An 18846-nucleotide genomic window follows, 5' to 3' on the forward strand; every position below is an offset into this window, starting at 1 on the left:
ACATACAGACAAATTAAGTGACATTATTATTCACACCAAATTGGGTCAGAGCTAGGGGTGGAGAAAGAAATAAGTGTGGCATTAAAAGTCTGATTTTTAATTGTTCTCACGTGTGCAAAAGTATTTTGATTTTTAAAAAGTGATATGCTAATGTTGCTCAGATTGTTCGATGAATAGAAGACTTACTTATTATATAATGCCTTTCACATCTCAGAACCTAAGCAATTTACAAAGACAATTAAGTATTTTTTTATTGTGTAGTCATTGTTCTACTCATAGAATCCCACAATGCAGAAAGAGGCCATTCGGCCCATTGAGTCTGCACTGACCCTCTTAAAGAGTACCCCACCCAAGCTCACTCCCCCGACCTATCCCAATAACCCCTTAACTTAGTCTCCACATCTTTCTTTTTTTGGATACCAAGGGGCAATTTAGCATAGCCAATCCACCTAACCTGCACATCTTTGGACTGTGAGAGGAAACCAGAGCACCTGGAGCAAACACACGCAGACACGGGGAGAATGACAGACAGTCACCCAAGGCCGAAATTGAACCTGGGTCTCTGGTGCTGTGAGGCAGCAGTGCAAACCTCTGTGCCAGCGTGCCACTATTTGTAGGAAACATGACAGCCTATTTAAACACAGCATTCTCCCACAGGCAGCGCTATGACAATGATCAGATAAACGTTTTTCAGTGATCTTGATTGGAAGATAAATAGTAGTCAGGGCATCAGGGATTAACGTCTTTGCTCTTCCTTAAAATAATACTATGGGATCTTTTATGTTCTTGTCAGAAAGTAGACAGGGCAGACATTAAATGTGGCATTTCCCACAGTGCAGCACTCCTTCAGTACGGAGGGATGATTCTTAGTGCTGGATTTAAAATTCACCTTGCATTAAAATACTCTAAAGGGGTTGGGGAAAGAGTTATTCAGTTATAATATAAAGGTGCAGCAGACTTTCAGGAAGAGGGACTCAGAGAGGGTGCTCTGTTTGTGCGGCTGGCAAAATAATGACATAGCTCAAGTGCCTGATCCAAAGGCAAAGAGACTGGAATTAGAAAAGCTACTCCACTCAGTGTCATTGATATGTGAAGTGGGGAAGGAAGGTTCCATTCGACAAAAATGAAGTTGATGGATTTGAGTCATCCCAACCCAAGTGCTCGGCATTTACAAACAGGAATAGACAGCACTTACACACAATGAACCAAACATAATCAACTGATAAAGTGCCAAATTCTGGAGATTGGCCCAGACAAATGACCATGAAATAATAATCAAAACAACTTCTAGATATTCAAAGGCAGGTTGTCTGATTCAAGATATTGGGAAGTATATTGATTTTTAGCACTGTTGAGACTTTTCAGGTTCCAAAGATGTCAGTTGTTGCCGGTTTTACAGAAAATCCATATACATGGGAGAGTCTTTTAGGCGAATCATGTAATGGCATCATTTTAAAAGCCGCACATTTTGGGGGCATTTGTTTGCTTGGCATGGGTGGCACAAGCAAGGCCAAATTTATTATCCTTCTCTACTTCTTACTCATGACCTGAGATAGCGTGAGACTCTGTGACACACTGGGCTTGAATTGGGCTTCGACTTGTTGCACTATCCTGTTTGAAGTAAAAACTATATATCACCACCTTTGGCTGATTGATGCACACTTGTGCAATTCATTCCTCAGAATTTGTCACTCCTTGACATTTAAATACTAGATGGACTCTAGATTAAACACACACTAGTACAGATTCTCTCAATCAGTTTGCAACCTGAAATTCAAACTTTCTGGCTTGCAACCTTAGCTGCCAAAATGTTGAAATTACTTGACAGCCAGATCCCTCTGCCCATCAGAGTTCTGCAATCTCTCACCATTTAGATAATAAGCTTCTTTTTTATTCTTTCTGCCAAAATGGACAATTTCACATTTTCCCTCATTATACTCCATTTGTCAGATTTTTGCCCACTCACTTAACCTATCTCTGCTCCTTTCTAACCTACTTAAGTCCTCTTCATAATTCACTTTCCTACACATTTTGTGTTAAAAAGTTGGGGTCCCAGCACTGATCCCTGTGGTACACCACTTGTCACATCCAGAAAAAAAAACATTTTTGCTGTGAGCTAGCCAATCTTCAATCCATGCCAATATGATACCCTTGCACCATGACCTTTTATTTTACACAATAGCCTTCATTTAGCACCTTATCAAATGCCTTCTGGAAATCAAAGTACAGTACATCCACCGGTTCATCTTTATCTATAGCACTTGTGGCTCATTCAAAGAACTCCAATAAATAGGTTAAACATGATTTCCCTTTCACAAAGCTATGTTGACTCTGCTTGAATGCCTTTTAAGTGCCCTGCTAGAATATCTTTAATAATGGCTTCTAACATTTTCACTTTTGACTGGCATTGATAGGAGCTGGCGGAGAATCCGCCATTCACCGGTTGGCTGCTGCCTCGTCTATCACATCGACATAACAGGTTCCGCCACAGAACCTAGAGGGGATGTCTTGGCCTGGTCCATCGGGATAGGGGTGTTCAAGCTCTGGTGTGACAGGCTAGCTGGCCTGTAGATTCAGGCTTTCTGTTTCCCTCCCTATTTTCAAATCTAATGGAACGTTCCCCGAATCGAGGGACTTTTGGAAAATTAAAACCAATGCATGAACTATCTTTCAAGGCGTCAGGGTGAAGTCCACCCGGACCAGTGGATTTGTCAGCCCACAGGCACAACAATTTGCTCAATACCACTTCCCTGGTGATTGTAATTTTTCTGAGTTTCTCCCTCTCTTTCATTTCCTGATTTACATCTATTTCTTGAATGCTACTTGTGTCCTCAACACTGTTGCAAAATACTTGGTCAATTAATCCGTTATAGTCCTGCTTTCCGCTACCAATTCTCCAGATGGGTGAAGTGGAGAGGACAGAGAACAGGTTATGCAACCAAAACAGAAGGGAAATACACTTGACAGTGATGGTACAGAATGGATAAAAATTTAGATTAATTATCCCTGGGGATTCAGAATAAGTTTAGCTGCTCTTTCCGTTGGAAGATATCATAGACTTTACAGTGCAGGAGGCCATTTGGCCCATCGCGTCTGCACCAGCTCTTGGAAAGAGCACCCTACCTAAGCCCATGCCTCCACCCGATCCCAGTAACCCCACCTAACCGTTGGACACTAAGGGGCAATTTAGCATGACCAATCCACCTAACCTGCACATCTTTGGACTGTGGGAGGAAACCTGAGCACCAGGAGGAAGCCCAGGGAGACACAGGGAGAAAGTGCAAAGTCCACACGGACAGTCACTCGAGGCCGGAATTGAATCCAGGACCCTGAAGCTGTGAGGCAGCAATGCTAACCACTATATTAAGTGCTATACAATATATGAAATGGTAGATTGATGGGCCAAATTTATGATTCATAAAGAAGCCATCCTAAGCATACAGATCCACTCTACAGCACACCAATCCCAGCACAGGAACTACTTTACAGCACAATGTATTCAATCTAAGCACCATGGAATCTACTCCATCGCACAATTAATCCACTTCAAGCAATGTGGGATCTACTTCACTGCATAAAGAGGAGCAACCTTGAGCAGCACGAGATGCAGTCCAAATCTTGTACAGAAAGCAGTACCAGAACCACTCTGTAGCCCAGAATGAAATAATTCTACAAAGTGCCCATTCTATTCCAGAGTATTGGGAAGTTGTTCAGAGTAGCTCTAGGTCTATTCTACAAAGGCTTTAAAAACTATTCAGAGTCTGGTTGGGAATTCCACAATCCAGATTGTTAGGATATTGTTGTAAACCCATTTGTCTATCTCATGTCGCCTTTTGTATCCCCGTCCTGCTGCCCGCTTTGATCTACAGTTTTCTGGTTAGCTGCTACAACATTATTGCACCCGTTGAGATTTCTGTTAAACTACAAATTTTCGGCAGAGCTTGAACACCCCTGTCTCGATGGACCAGGTCAAGACGTCCCCTCTAGGTTCTGTGGCAGAACCTGTGTGTCGATGTGATAGACTTGGCAGCAGCTAATCGGTGAATGCAAGATTCTCCCCCAGCTCCTATCGATACCTGTGACTGGTGAAGCCAGCCAAAAGCTTTCAGGAAAGAAAGTGGGTCTTGGACAGAGCTCCATTTTGCCCTCAGTTCTGAAAAGGTTTTTAGCCAGGTCACAGCTGGAAGGTACTCTCCCTCTCTGCTGCTCTTTCTCCCTCTCAATCTGGCGATATATAAAACCTCCAAGCCAGTTCTGTGAAGGTTCTCCCAGGGAGGAGGCAGACCGCACTCAAGTTTATGGAAAGCTTCTGGAGTAAGAAAACAAGCAATCACTCACCATATCTGTCACCTTTTAATCCTCTGTCTGGAAGACTGGGAAGAGCTCAAATTTGAAGCTTAAGGTGAGAGCATTTGTGTTAAAACCGCCAGAGCTTTGCACAGAAATCAGGCAAGGGAAAGACTGCTAATCCCGGAGTTAAAGCTGTAGCAACCTCAAAGCGAGGCGAAAGCTCCATCTGGTGGTAGAAGAGAAGTGCACTGATCTGAACATCCTGTGTACAGCACCATTTGGTGGCTGGCGATTGGCATCACGCGGACCTGAAAATCACTGTACCTAGCTCCATTTGGTGGCAGAAAGACGAAACTGTGCTGATCCTAAAATCCTTGAGCAAATCTATTCCCAGAGGCCGCAACCACAGCAGTGAAGACTCATCACAAACATACCAATTAATCCCCGTTTTCTTTTTATCCCCACCAACCCTTGTCTTGTGTCTGTTTATTGTATGTCTGGGTTGAGGGTGGGACGGGGTTTTGGAATTAGGTAGACTGATAGATCATTGTGCTGTTATTTCTTTACATACTTTCATCTTTTCCCCCGTTTATTAATAAACAGTTTGCTAATGTTTTACTTGTAAATCTGGCGTATGTAGCGCATTGGAGCAGTTAAGGCTTAAGGATCTTCGGAAAACACAAATTAGTGGTTAATTCACTTAAGTTGGGTCTCTGGGGTCTGTGGGGCTGGAGTTGACTGTGCATTCGCCCAGTGTGTCATAACAAGATTTAGAATCAGAAAGGCAATTAAAGCATTTTACACACTACTTGTATTCTCTATCTTCCCTCATTGGAATGCACATATTGTGCTTCCTGAAACGTCACATAACAGTCTCCCTAACATACTTCAATTCTGAAGCACTGATAAAGATCATACCTCTGAGTTCCTCCATTATAGGCTGGATGGTGTCAGACCATTGATGAGAGCTAATCACTGTGTAAATTCCAGGAAAGTCCCTTTGCCAGATACGCTGTCCCACAGACCAAATTGCTCCCAGCTCAGGATTGGCCTGCGACATAGAAGAGAAGAAACATCAGAGAGAACAAACCATTGAGTTAGTCCCAAGTGTGGAAAAATATTAGTTTACCTGGAAATACATTGTCAAGTTGCAGAGGCTTTTTGAGATTGAGTTCAGCAGGAAATCACTCCACAAGCCTATAAAGAATCCATTTTATAAAATGGTAGCCACTGCTGCTTACCAATACTTGAGAAGGATTTAATTGACCACTTTATAAACTTGGCATCCTTGCCACCTTTTCAGGACAGGTACACGGAACTTCTAAGCAAAAATGTCATTAAAAGTGATGGGCCGCAATGGAAGATATTCCTAACTGTTAACTATAGGGTGACTGCAAAAACTAATTTTCCTCGGCATTTCATTGCGGCTCACAGACCCCTGGCTCTACTCAAGTGCCTAGAGTTTTGTTCCTGAGAATGGCAGCATGTGCCAGCAAATTTCCTGGCTCACCCATACCTGTCTCGGGAGAAACTCCCCGAATAGCAGAGGTGGAGGTGAGTGGAGTGGTGGTGGTAGGGGTAAGTGGAGAGGTAGAGTTAGGTCCATCAACCCCGGGCGCAGATCAGAGGCGGCCACAAGTGCTGTGTGCCAATGAAGTCTGTTTAAAATCCCTGACACTCTGTCCCAGTTGGTTACTTGAGGGGTGTTGCCCTATCAACGTTACTCCCCCACCATACCCTTCATCTCCCCACCTATTCCCCAACACAATCTCAAGTTTCCCCAACCACCTTCAATGGCCCTCACACCTCCCATGCCATCTTAATATCAACTCGCCCAAATCCACCCAAGTTATAGCCTCAATGTCAACTAATCCACCCCTTCATCCTTATACCTTCCATGCCAACTCACCTAGCATTCACCTTGGAAAGACCTCAGGAGCCATGTTGAGATGAAATAAAATAAAGGTCAAAATATTTATTACAGCCTTCAATCACTCCCAATTATGAAAGCCCATTCAAAGCTTTTAGGGTTAAGTTCTTTAATAATCGTTTTGAGCTATAAACCAAACTGAGAACTTTGAGACCCCTGATGAGATCATTATAAATTGCAGAAAGCAGCCAGTCATTCATAAAGAGCAATTAGGTCAACAAACAGCTATTGTAACTGCTGGATTTGGATTACTTTTTTGCCTCTCCTTGGCATGTTTTGTTCTCAATTTTAAAGATCTGGTCATCCAAAAACTTCAGAGATAGACTCTACTGCAGAACTTATCCGGCCTTCATGACTATTTGTCTGCTCCAAAAACTTGTAAACCCCATACTGGGTTAAGATTTTTGCTACAGAGAAAATGGGGTCTGTTTGTTGTCATCACCAAGTTCAAATGATCCCGAATTTGGGTTTCCTTCATGTGAGTCACGCCTTGTCCCGTTTCACCGACCAGCAAAAATAGGACGGCAAGAGCGAGTGACTCCACCTAGAAAAAAAAAATCAAGTTTGCTATACGAGGGCCAGAGGACGGGTTCTCCTCAAGGTGGAGGTTGTTCATTGGTTTCTTTCAGGGACATTAACACGTCGGTTCTTTGTGTTTTGTTTGGGCTTTTGGGGGTGGAAGCTGAGTACAAAAGGAGGGGGTGGAGGGAGCAGCATGGGTAATTGTGAATGGTTTACTGTTGCTGTTTGCTTGTTTCTGTTCTGTTTACATTTGAAAATACCTCCACTAAAATATTTTTTAAAAACTAAAAAAAGGATTCCCAAAAGAACGTCACAGGTCCTGTGTGGTAATTATTTTCTGGATTTGGTTCATAGTGTTAAAACCTATGGAATGTTGTTTTCGGGGAGGTGTGTTCTATGAGTTTAGGAAAGTAGATTTGGATTGGGAGGGTTATTTAAGTATACTGTCTGGGTAACTATTATTGTGGTTAATTGCAAATGTTGTTTGTACAGTTGCTTTTCTTGTGTGTTTTAAAGTTTAATAAACGTTTTGTTATTTGAATAATTTAAAACACCCTTTCCTCACCGGGTTTCATCTCTGCACATTTTTCCAAATCCTAAAAAAAAGGTCAAGAACCAGCTTTCTAAGTTTCCCGTCTGGAATTTGGGATGCCCTTGCATTGAACATCAGCGAGGTTCATGCACTGGAACAAAAAACTGGTAACAGTAATAGTGTCCAGTTTGGGGAGAAAACGTGTTGTGTTTTTCTCCCCATCTGGCAGATTTGTGACTCCACACATACAACTGCATTCAACATGGTGGCTCATCATCATTTTGTCAAGGCAATTAGATGTGGGTAATAAAAGCCCTGCCAGCGACACCCACATCCCACGAATTAAAAATATAATTTGCCATAGTTGTCTCCAACAGATGCAACACCCTATTCTATCAATGGTATATCATGCTTCTGAAGCAAACAGCAGCATAGAAAGCAATGTTCTTAAAACCATATACTCACAGTTTTGATGGCTTGAGGTATTCTCTTCCAGAGATATCGCGCAGTATTCCTGCAATAATAAATTGAAACACCATTCCATCGGATATAACAATTTCAGTCATTATAGCATTAGGATTGTCAAAATATCAAACAAACACGCAAATTCTAATAGTCTTCATTGTGTATCTGAATCAGCCACATAAAGACATATCCATTTTCATTTTGATTCAAAAGCCATTGCAGATTCAGAGGCAGAGATTAGCAGAGGGAAAAAAGGGAATGAAGACCACTTTGTGGTCGAAACAGTGTGCAGTTCTGTTTTGTAAGCCCATGCCCATTAGGAAGTGAGTTGAGAGGAGCTTGAAGCTATTTTAAATGGAATTCTTTAAGGCAAAAGAGTAAAATTTCACCTGGACACACAAGAAATTGGACTGCAATCCAGGTCCTGGTGGTGAAATACAGAACTGGCAGCCTTCAAAGATAATAAATTACTTCAAATTCACTAAAGGCTATATACTCTAAAAATGGTGATGCACTTCGGTTACACGGATAAATGGGCAAAGCTCAGACTCTTCTCAGAGAAGATTGAGAAGAGATTTAATAGAAGCATACAAAATCATGAGGAGTCTAGACAGAGTAGATACAGTGGAGCTGTGCCAATGGCCAGAGGTGAGAGCTAGCAGATACCGAGTTAAGCGAATGGCAAAAGAACCAAAAGCAATACGAGGAAGGACTTTTGAAATATCAAATGATAAGGATCCAGAACGCACGCCTGAGAATGTGGCTGAGACAGATTTAATCGGGACTTTCAAAAGAAAATTAGGTTGTAAATTACGGGGCTATGTGCAAAAGGCGAGTGGGACTGTTCTTGCAATGAGTCGGCATGGTCACACGTGGCGGCATGGTCGCCTTCTGTGTTGTAAGCATTCTAAGATTCTCCAGCAGCATTTTAATTCACTCTGCCAGTTTCAGGTGTAGCAGTCTAGACTGTGGCTGAAGTCAAAAGATATCATCTGCTTTCGCTCAATCCTATAGTACAAAGTGCCCTCTCCCTTGTTTTATTACTATCTAAATTGCTTGCTTACAAGGAGGACATCTTTGAATTAGATGGTGGCATTGACAGTGCATAGATGCTTTACCTTGGACTATTGAGGCAGAAAATAAATTGCACGAGAATATGAAAAGGAAGCCAACGTAAAAGGATTAGAGCACAGAGCTCCAGTTAAAAACATGATGGGTTGAATAGCTGTCTACCATGCAGTAACACCTACACAATAATTATATAGCATCTTTTAACACGACAAAACATTCCAAAGTTTTTAAGAGGCATTATAAAGCAAAACATGACAACAAGACATGCAAGTAAATATTGGGCAGAATTCTTTCAAACAGCCTCGGCGGGTCTGGTGGTGGGTGGGCACAGTGGGGCGGGTCTGGTGGCAGGTGGGCACAGTGGGACAGATCTGGTGGCGGGTGGCCACAGTGGGGCAGAACCAGAAAGTTGGGAACCCGCCAAGGTAAAATCCCAATGGTGGGTTAATGGCAGGGTCACACTTCCCACGTGTCACAAACGCAATTTGCATCTCATGAATACCCATTAAAACAGCTGCTGGCATCAGGTCAAGCCTTTCAATCGGTGTCACGCCAGTGGGAATTTATGCCGCCGTCAAACTCCACTGCTAATCGGTGGCGTGCACAAGATGGACCTCAGTTCACCAGATACTTTGGGGTGAGTGCAACAATTTTTTGCCATAGTGCTGCGCTGCTCCTGATGTTCTGGCACTGAGCAGATCGATTCCTACCTCCATTCCCATGCCAAGCTGGTCATCATGGACAGCACAGTGCTACTGCATCCATGGACACTCCTGTGTCGCTGACATGAATCAGAACTGCGCTAGGTATTGGAGAGCACATCTGTCTCTGGGTGTGTGTGTGGCGGTGGTGGTGCACATGAGGACAAGGCAATGTGGAAGACGTGTGAAGTTTCGCAATGGCATGCAGTGGGGCAAGGAGATGCATGAATAAGATGAACATGGAAGGCAGGGGGAAGAGAAGCTAGGCCCCGACAAAGCTGCATAAAAATCTCACAAACAACGAGACAAAGTGTTAAGACATCCTTGATAAAGGCGAGATCAATTCTAGACCCACTTGTCCCGGAGTCACAACACAAGCATAATAATAAGAACATAATAAGAACTAGGAGCAGGAGTAGGCAATCTGGCCCCTCGAGCCTGCTCTGCCATTCAATGAGATCATGGCTGATCTTTTGTGGACTCAGCTCCACTTTCCGGCCCGAACACCATAACCCTTAATCCCTTTATTCTTCAAAAAACTATCTATTTTTATCTTAAAAACATTTAATGAAGGAGCCTCAACTGCTTCACTGGGCAAGGAATTCCATAGATTCACAACCCTTTGGGTGAAGAAGTCCCTCCTAAACTCAGTCCTAAATCTACTCCCCTTATTTTGAGGCTATGCCCCCTAGTTCTGCTTTCACCCGCCAGTGGAATCAACCTGCCCGCATCTATCCTATCTAGTCCCTTCATAATTTTATACGTTTCTATAAGATCCCCCCGCAACCTTCTAAATTCCACTTAGTACAGTCCCAGTCTACTCCACCTCGCCTCGTAATCCAACCCCTTCAGCTCTGGGATTAACCTAGTGAATCTCCTCTGCACACCCTCCAGTGCCAGTATGTCCTTTCTCAGGTAAGGAAACCAAAACTGAACACAATACTCCAGGTGTGGCCTCACTAACACCTTATACAATTGCAGCATAACCTCTCTAGTCTTAAACTCCATCCCTCTAGCAATGAAGGACAAAATTCAATTTGCCTTCTTAATCACATGTTGCACCTGTAAACCAACGTTTTGCGACTCATGCACTAGCACACCCAGGTCTCTCTGCACAGCGGCACGTTTTAATATTTTATTATTTAAATAATAATCCCGTTTGTTATTATTCCTACCAAAATGGATAACCTCACATTTGTCAACATTGTATTCCATCTGCCAGACCCTAGCCCATTCACTTAACCTATCCAAATCCCTCTGCAGACTTCTGGTATCCTCTGCACTTTTTCCTTTACCACTTATCTTAGCGTCGTCTGCAAACTTGGACACATTGCACTTGGTCCCCAACTCCAAATCATCTATGTAAATTGTGAACAATTGTGGGCCCAACACTGAACCCTGAGGGACACCACTAGCTACTGATTGCCAACCAGAGAAACACCCATTAATCCCCACTCTTTCCTTTCTATTAATTAACCAATCCTCTATCCATGCTACTACTTTACCCTGAATGCCATGCATCTTTATCTTATGCAACAATCTTTTGTGTGGCACCTTGTCAAAAGCTTTCTGGAAATCCAGATATACCACATCCATTGGATCCCTATTATCTACGGCACTGGTCATGCCCTCAAAAAATTCCACCAAAGTAGTTAGGCACGACCTGCCCTTTATGAATCCATGCTGCGTCTGCCGAATGGGACTATTTCCATCCAGATGCCTCGCTATTTCTTCCTTGATGATAGATTCCAGCATTTTCCCTACTACGGAAGTTAAGCTAACTGGCCTATAATTACCCGCTTTCTGCCTACCTCCTTTTTTAATCAGTGGGGCAATAATTCTTAGAAAAATATCTTGCAGGTGATGGGTTCGGGGAGGGGAAGGGTTGTTGAAACAAGGAATAGACTTCTTGAGACTGTTAGCCTTTTCATGCTGACAATCTGCATGGTCTGGTGAAGACAGATGGGCTGAAGAGAGTGATACGAGTGTGCTGGACTGTTATTTAAATATGGCAGCAGGACCTTCAAACCTGTCAGTTTAGTGGGGACAAGGATGGGAGGGTAGGATGCGCATCTCATGATCAAGATGAGCTCTGAGAGGGCATGAGAGGAAATGGGTGAAAATCCAAGGAAGGAAATAAGCTCAGAGCAAGGGCAAAGGGGTGGGGTAAGAGGGAAAAGCCTTCAAGTAAGTTGGCATGGGATAATGGAAGGGTGGTAAGTTATCAAATGGGTTTAAATCTAGGTGATAAAGTAATCTATTTGTTGGTGCAGAGGATGGTGTAAGACAGACGAATGGGGTTTAAGAATGTGGCTTAGAATACAGAAAAGCAGCTGCTTTACCAGGCTGATCCGAGAAGAGTACGGAATTTCGTCGACAAGAATACGACTCAATGGTATTTTGTATGGTCTTGCCAGATCTGACACTAAATGACCAGAGCATGTATGCCCCATGGTCAACTCTGTGTCCACCGAATTAAACAGCTTAGGCACAAGGGCCACATCAGGGGACACGACCAGGCGGAGAGAGAGTAATGGTTTAAATGGGGACCAGGGCATCAAAGCTGGCAGTGTGAATGCAGTCGAGCAGATCAGTTGGCCCAGAAATATCACAGTGAATAACAGGCTAAAGGCTTGACAACTGGGAATTTCAAAGTGCAGTTCTAAGTGAACAGGGAGAAACTTTCCCAGGGGCAGATACAGCAACAAGTAGGGCTATGAGGCAAATGCAGGTTATGGTTGAAGAGCGATTCAAGGAAGTGATCAAAGATATCTGAACCTTTGAGTGATACTACTCCCAGAGTAAGGCCAGGCGAGATGACAAGTTCAAGCTGGTAGTTGTGAATATGGGTTGTGGGGTTTGTAAGGATCCTCCTGTTAATCCTGGGTTGTCCCTTGTTTTCCTTTCAATATCTGTTGTTTTTTGTTATTACAATTTGGTCCATGGCTGATTAATGGTTTTAAGGGCAAGCAGCTTGCCTTTAATTTTAAAACAGGAATGTCCAGCAGGATGTTCTGTTTGGTCCGACGTCAGTGATGATACATCTTGATGGACTACTTGGCTGGTGGCCAATGAGCTGTCCCATAAACGGGGTTCTTCTCAAGGACAGGCAGTGATTGGTCAAGCTTTTCTCTGGAATGATCCTTCATCTGTTGGCTTTTAGTTAAGTTTTGATCTGAAGCTGGAGGGTCATAGTCTGGATCTCTCTCTCTCAACTGATGAATTTTGTCCAAAGTAAAGATCTTTCTCTCTGCAGGAAAATCCAGTCTAGCAGCAGCTGAAGGCAAGGCCAGTTGTGTAAAAACTCTTTTAAAAATCTTGTGTGGGGGAAACGGTGTTCTTATCTCAGAAAGGCTGTTGGTCGTTTTGGTGGACTTGGAAACAAGAAAGAACTAAAACAAGCCTGAGGCAAATCTTCTGAGTGAAGACCCAGGGTAATGCAAGTTAATGTGACTCCCCAGAGGGAATCCGACAACCAGAGTACTGACTGAACACACCTGCCAGGGATTATCTCTAACCATACACTGGTGGTTTTGATCCATAAGCATCCTGGCAAGAGTGCTTGCAAAAACAACCACAACATTCAAAACAACTTCACTCATCTCTCTCTTTCCACTTTAACTCTTATTTTCTATCCCTCCCTCTGTATGTGTCTGTCATGTGTGGGTTTGGGTAGAGAGTGGGATGGTAATGGGTTGGTGGGAGGAGGGGGGAGTAGATTAGCTGGCCATTATTCTGTTAGAATTATTGCATATCTCAACTTTGTTCCCGTTATAAATAAACAGTTTTTGTGTTCAACTTTCAAACCTGGTGGCTACAGCGTATTGAGCAGTCAAGGGCCAAAGATTCTGCAAACCGTGTACAAATTATTGGTTAATTCACTTGTGTTGGGACTCGGGGGCCTGTGGGGACGGAATTAACCAGGCACCCATCCAGGGTGTCGTAACATAAATTGGGGGCTCGTCAGGGATCTTGGAACGTTAGACGGTGAATGTGGGTTACAGCGTAAATGAAAAAGAGACACCAGGTTTGTAGTGATATAACAGACGTATTCAGAATTTGAAAGGATTAAGTACAGAACAATTTTAATAGTTGGGTACGAGTTTTGGAAGTAGAAACTACCTTTGAGGCTCTGAGAGAGGTCATTGTCTTAAAGGAGTTTAAGAATTCCTTACCTTCTATAATAAGAACCCATGTTGAGGACCAGAGGGTACAAACTGCCAGGTAAGCAGCAATTATGGCTGACGATTATGAGCTAATCCATAATCTAAGCATTTGTTCCATCAGCCCCATAATTTTGAAAAGGAAAGGAAGTGAGAGAGTGAGAGAAAGGCAGGTAGCCAAGGTAGAGAATGGTGGGACATGGTCATTCAGCATGTTGGGTTCATAGGGAGGATTCTGAAAACAAAGACTTCAGTGTTAACTGGATTTAAGAGAACAGAGGCCCACACTGCTGTGGAGCAGGTGTGAAGACTGAGATGGGTGGCACGGTAACACAAGTGGGTAGCACTGTTGCTTCACAGCGTCAGGGTTCCAGGTTCGATTCCCGATTTGGGTCACTGTCGGTGTGGAGTCTGCACATTCTCCCTGTGTCTGCGTGGTTTCCTCCCACAAGTTCCCGAAAGACGTGCTGTTAGGTGAATTGGACATTCTGAATTCTCGCTCTGTGTACCCGAATAGGCACCAGGTCATCCCTGGTGCTGTGAAGCAACAGTACTAACCACTGTGCCACCGTGCCGCCCCAAATGAGAGTGATAGTGAACCAGATCGTGAACATTCTCAGGCCGAAAGCAACCATAAGAATGAAGAATCAGACGAGAGTCTTGACTTCGATTTCGGTTCTGATTATGAGTTAATGGTAAACAGTTATTACCAAATAAACCCAACACTAACCAACCTGGAAGGGTCAGGAAAGGGATTCGAAACTGGAACCCTGTACAGCTTGTTCACGATTCAGTTTTTCAGTGGTAGCAGCATGAGTAGTAACCAGGGGGCTGTCGGGAAGGTAAGTTTCCCTTTCTAAAAACCTACCTTACAGGAGCGGTGAGAGGGAGGAGCTGAGTGGGAGCGGTCAAATTGCGCTCTGGGAAGGTGAGTGAACTGATATATTTGGGCAGCGGCTGAACCTGAGACACTACACGTGTAGTGTCTCCCACCCGCCCTCCTCCTCTAACCCCCCCAAAAAAAGACTGTGCTTTGTTGATAAGGTAAGGTTTTTCTATTTCTATTTCTTTTTATCGTGTGATTGGTAACAATTTTTCTTTTTTTTTTTTCCTTTTTCATTTATCTATTATTTGATATTATAGTTGGACTAAGTTAAGCTTAAGATTAAAAATGGCCGGCGATCTCAGACCCTTGTTATGTTTCTCTTGCTCAATGTGGGAGCTCAGGGACGTGGCTGATGTCGCTGACTCCTTCTCTTGCGGGAAGTGTGTCCAGCTGCAGCTCTTGTTAGACCGCATGACGGCTCTGGAGCTGCGGATGGACTCACTTTGCAGCATCCGCGATGCTGAGGAGGTCGTGGATAGCACGTTTAGCGAATTGGTCACACCGCAGATTAGGATTGCTGAGGGAGAAAGGGAATGGGTGACCAAAAGGCAGAGAAAAAGCAGGAAGGCAGTGCAGGTGTCCCCTGCGGTCATCTTCCTCCAAAATAGGTATACCGTTTTGGATACTGTTGGGGGAGATGGCTCACCAGGGGAAGGCAGCAGTAGCCATGTTCATGGCACCGTGGCTGGCTCTGCTGTACAGAAGGGCAGGAAAAAGAGTGGAAGGGCTATAGTCATAGGGGATTCAATTGTAAGGGGAGTAGATAAGCGGTTCTGTGGTCGAAAACGAGACTCCCGAATGGTATGTAGCCTCCCAGGTGCACGGGTCAGGATTGTCTCAGATAGGCTGCAGAACATTCTGAAGGGGGAGGGTGAACAGCCTGTTGTCATGGTGCATATAGGCACCAATGATATAGGTAAAAAACGGGATGAGGTCCTACAAGCAGAATTTAGGGAGTTAGGAGCCAAGTTAAAAAGTCGGACCTCAGAGGTAATAATCTCAGGATTGCTACCTGTGCCACGTTGCAGTCAGTGTAGAAATGAAAGAATAGGCAGGATGAATGCGTGGCTCGAGAGATGGTGCAGGAGGGAGGGGTTCAGATTTTTGGGACATTGGGACCGGTTCTGGGGGAGGTGGGACTCTTACAAATTGGACGGGCTACACCTGGGCCGGACTGGAACCAATGTCCTCAGGGGTGCTTTTGTTAATGCTGTTGGGGAGGGTTTAAACTAATGTGGCAGAGGGATGGGAACCAAATGAGGTTAGTGGGCAGTAAGGAGGTAGTAACTAAAGCCTGTAAGGAACTAGATCATGAAGTCAGCAAGACTAAGGGGAAGAGTAGGCAGGGAGCAGATGATGAACGCAAAAGGACAGGTGGTCCTCATTTGTTTTAATGCAAGTAGTGTAGTAGGTAAGGCAGATGAACTTAGTGTTCGGATTAGTACCTGGGAGTGTGATGTTATTGCTATTACTGAGACTTGGTTGAGGGAAGGGCATGATTGGCAACTAAATATCCCAGGATATCGATGCTTCAGGCGGGATAGAGAGGGAGGTAAAAGGGGTGGAGGAGTTGCATTACTGGTCGGAGAGGATATCACAGCTGTGCTGAAGGAGGGCACTATGGAGGACTCGAACAGTGGGGCGATATGGGCAGAGCTCAGAAATAGGAAGGGTGCGGTAACAATATTGGGGCTGTACTACAGACCTCCCAACAGCGAGCGTGAGATAGAAGTACAAATATGTTAACAGATTATGGAAAGATGTAGGAGCAACAGGGTGATGGTGATAGGAGATTTTAATTTTCCCAACATTGACTGGGATACACCTAGTGTTAGAGGTCTAGATGGAGCAGAATTTGTAAGGAGCATCCAGGAGGGTTTTTCTAGAGCAGTATGTAAATAGTCCAACTCGGGAAGGGGCCATACTGGACCTGGTGTTGGGGAATGAGTCCGGCCAGGTGGTTGAAGTTTCAGTAGGGGATTACTTTGGGAATAGTGATCACAATTCCGTAAGTTTTAGAATACTCATGGACAAAGACGAGAGTGGTCCTAAAGGAAGAGTGCTAAATTGGAGGAAGGCCAATGATACCAAAATTCGGCAGGATCTGGGGAATGTGGATTGGGAGCAGCTGTTTGAAGGTAAATCCACATTTGGTATATGGGAGGCTTTTAAAGAGAGGTTGATTAGAGTACAGGACAGACATGTCCCTGTGAAAATGAGGGATAGAAATGGCAAGATTAGGGAACCATGGATGACAGGTGAAATTGTGACACTAGCTAAGAGGAAAAAGGAAGCATACATAAGGTCTAGGCGACTGAAGACAGACAAAGCTTTGGAAGAATATCAGGAATGTAGGACCAATCTGAAACAAGGAATCAAGAGGGCGAAAAGGGGTCATGAAATATCTTTAGCAAACAGGGTTAAAGAAAATCCCAAAGCCGTTTATTCATATATAAGGAGCAAGAGGGTAACTAGAGAAAGGGTTGGCCCATTCAAGGACAAAGGAGGAAAGTTATGCGTGGAGTCAGAGAAAATGGGTGAGATTCTTAACAAGTACTTTGCATCGGTATTCAGCGAGGAGAGGGACATGACGGATGTTGAGGTTAGGTTTCATTACTCTAGGTCAATTCAGCATAAGGAGGGAGGATGTGTTGGGTATTCTAAAAGGCATTAAGGTGGACAAGTCCCTAGGTCCAGATGGGATCTATCCCAGGTTACTGCGGGAAGTGAGAGGAAATAGCTGGGGTCTTAACAGATATCTTTGCAGCATCCTTGAACACGGGTGAGGTACCGGAGGACTGGAGAATTGCTAATGTTGTCCCCTTGTTTAAGATGGGTAGCAGGGATAATCCAGGTAATTATAGACCGGTGAACTGACGTTAGTGGTAGGGAAGCTGCTGGAGAAGATACTGAGGGATAGGATCTATTCACATTTGAAAGAAAATAGGCTTATCAGTGATAGGCAACATGGATTTGTGCGGGGAAGGTCATGTCTTACCAACATAATAGAATTCTTTGAGGAAGTGACAAAGTTGATTGATGAGGGAAGGGCTGTGGATGTCATATACATGGACTTCAGTAAGGCGTTTGATAAGGTTCCCCATGGTAGGCTGATGGAGAAAGTGAAGTCTCATTGGGTCCAAGGTGTACTAGCTAGATGGATAAGAACTGGCTGGGCAACAGGAGACAGAGAGTAGTAGTGGAAGGGAATTTCTCAAAATGGAGAACTGTGACCAGTGGTGTTCCACAGGGATCCGTGCTAGGACCACTGTTGTTTGTGATATACATAAATGATCTGGGGGAAGGTACAGGTGGTCTCATTAGCAAGTTTGCAGATGACACGAAGATTGTGGAGTAGCAGATAGTGAAGGGGACTGTCAGAGAATACAGCAGAATATAGATAGATTGGAGAATTGGGCAGGGAAATGGCAGATGGAGTTCCGGGCAAATGCGAGGTGATGCATTTTGGACGATCCAATTCAAGAGCAAACTATAAATGAAAAAGCCCTGGGGAAAATTGATGTACAGAGAGATCTGGGTGTTCAGGTCCATTGTACCCTGAAGGTGGCTGCGCAGGTCGATAGAGTGGTCAAGAAGGCATACGGCATGCTTTCCTTCATCGGAAGGGGTATTGAGTACAAGAGTTGGCAGGTCATGTTACAGTTGTATAAGACTTTGGTTCGGCCACATTTGGAATGCTGCGTACAGTTCTGGTCGCCACATTACCAAAAGGATATGGATGCTTTGGAGAGAGTGCAGAGGAGGTTCACCAGGATGTTGCCTGGTATAGAAGGCGCTAGCTATGAAGAGAGGTTGAGTAGATTGGGATTATTTTCATTAGAAAGACGGAGGTTGAGGGAGGATGTCATTGAGGTCTACAAAATCATTAGAGGTAGAGACAGGGTGGATAGCAAGAAGCTTTTTCCTAGAGTGGGGGACTTGATTACTAGGGGTCACGAGTTCAAGGTGAGAGGGGAAAAGTTTCAGGGAGGTATACGTGGAAAGTTCTTTACGCAGAGGGTGGTGGGTTCCTGGAACGCATTGCCGGCGAAGGTTGTAGAGGCGGGCACAATAGCGTCATTTAAGATGTATCTAGACAGATACATGAATGGGCAGGGAGCAGAGGGATACAGATCCTTAGAAAATAGGTGACAGTTTTAAATAGAGGATCTGGATCGGCACAGGCTTGGAGGGCCGAAGGGCCTGTTCCTGTGCTGTAATTTTTCTTTGTTCTTTGATTGACAACATAATGTTGGGGAGAAACCTATACACACTTTCAGTGCAAA

At 44.1% G+C, this 18846-nt stretch overlaps 1 protein-coding gene across 2 annotated transcripts in view; it reads right to left on the bottom strand.

Moving 5' to 3' along the window:
- Window positions 1-18846, bottom strand: part of cops8 (COP9 signalosome subunit 8) — a 55611-nt gene that overhangs the window by 28851 nt on the left and 7914 nt on the right. For both annotated transcript variants that reach the window (XM_072480587.1, XM_072480578.1), the window contains exons 3-4: window positions 7740-7788; window positions 5209-5341 (exon numbers count right to left, since the gene is read on the bottom strand). In XM_072480587.1, the coding sequence (XP_072336688.1) occupies window positions 5209-5341; window positions 7740-7788 (182 nt within the window). The remainder of the gene's footprint in view (window positions 1-5208; window positions 5342-7739; window positions 7789-18846) is intronic.

The sequence above is a fragment of the Scyliorhinus torazame genome, chromosome 2 (genome assembly GCF_047496885.1).
Source record: "Scyliorhinus torazame isolate Kashiwa2021f chromosome 2, sScyTor2.1, whole genome shotgun sequence".
NCBI lineage: Eukaryota > Metazoa > Chordata > Chondrichthyes > Carcharhiniformes > Scyliorhinidae > Scyliorhinus > Scyliorhinus torazame.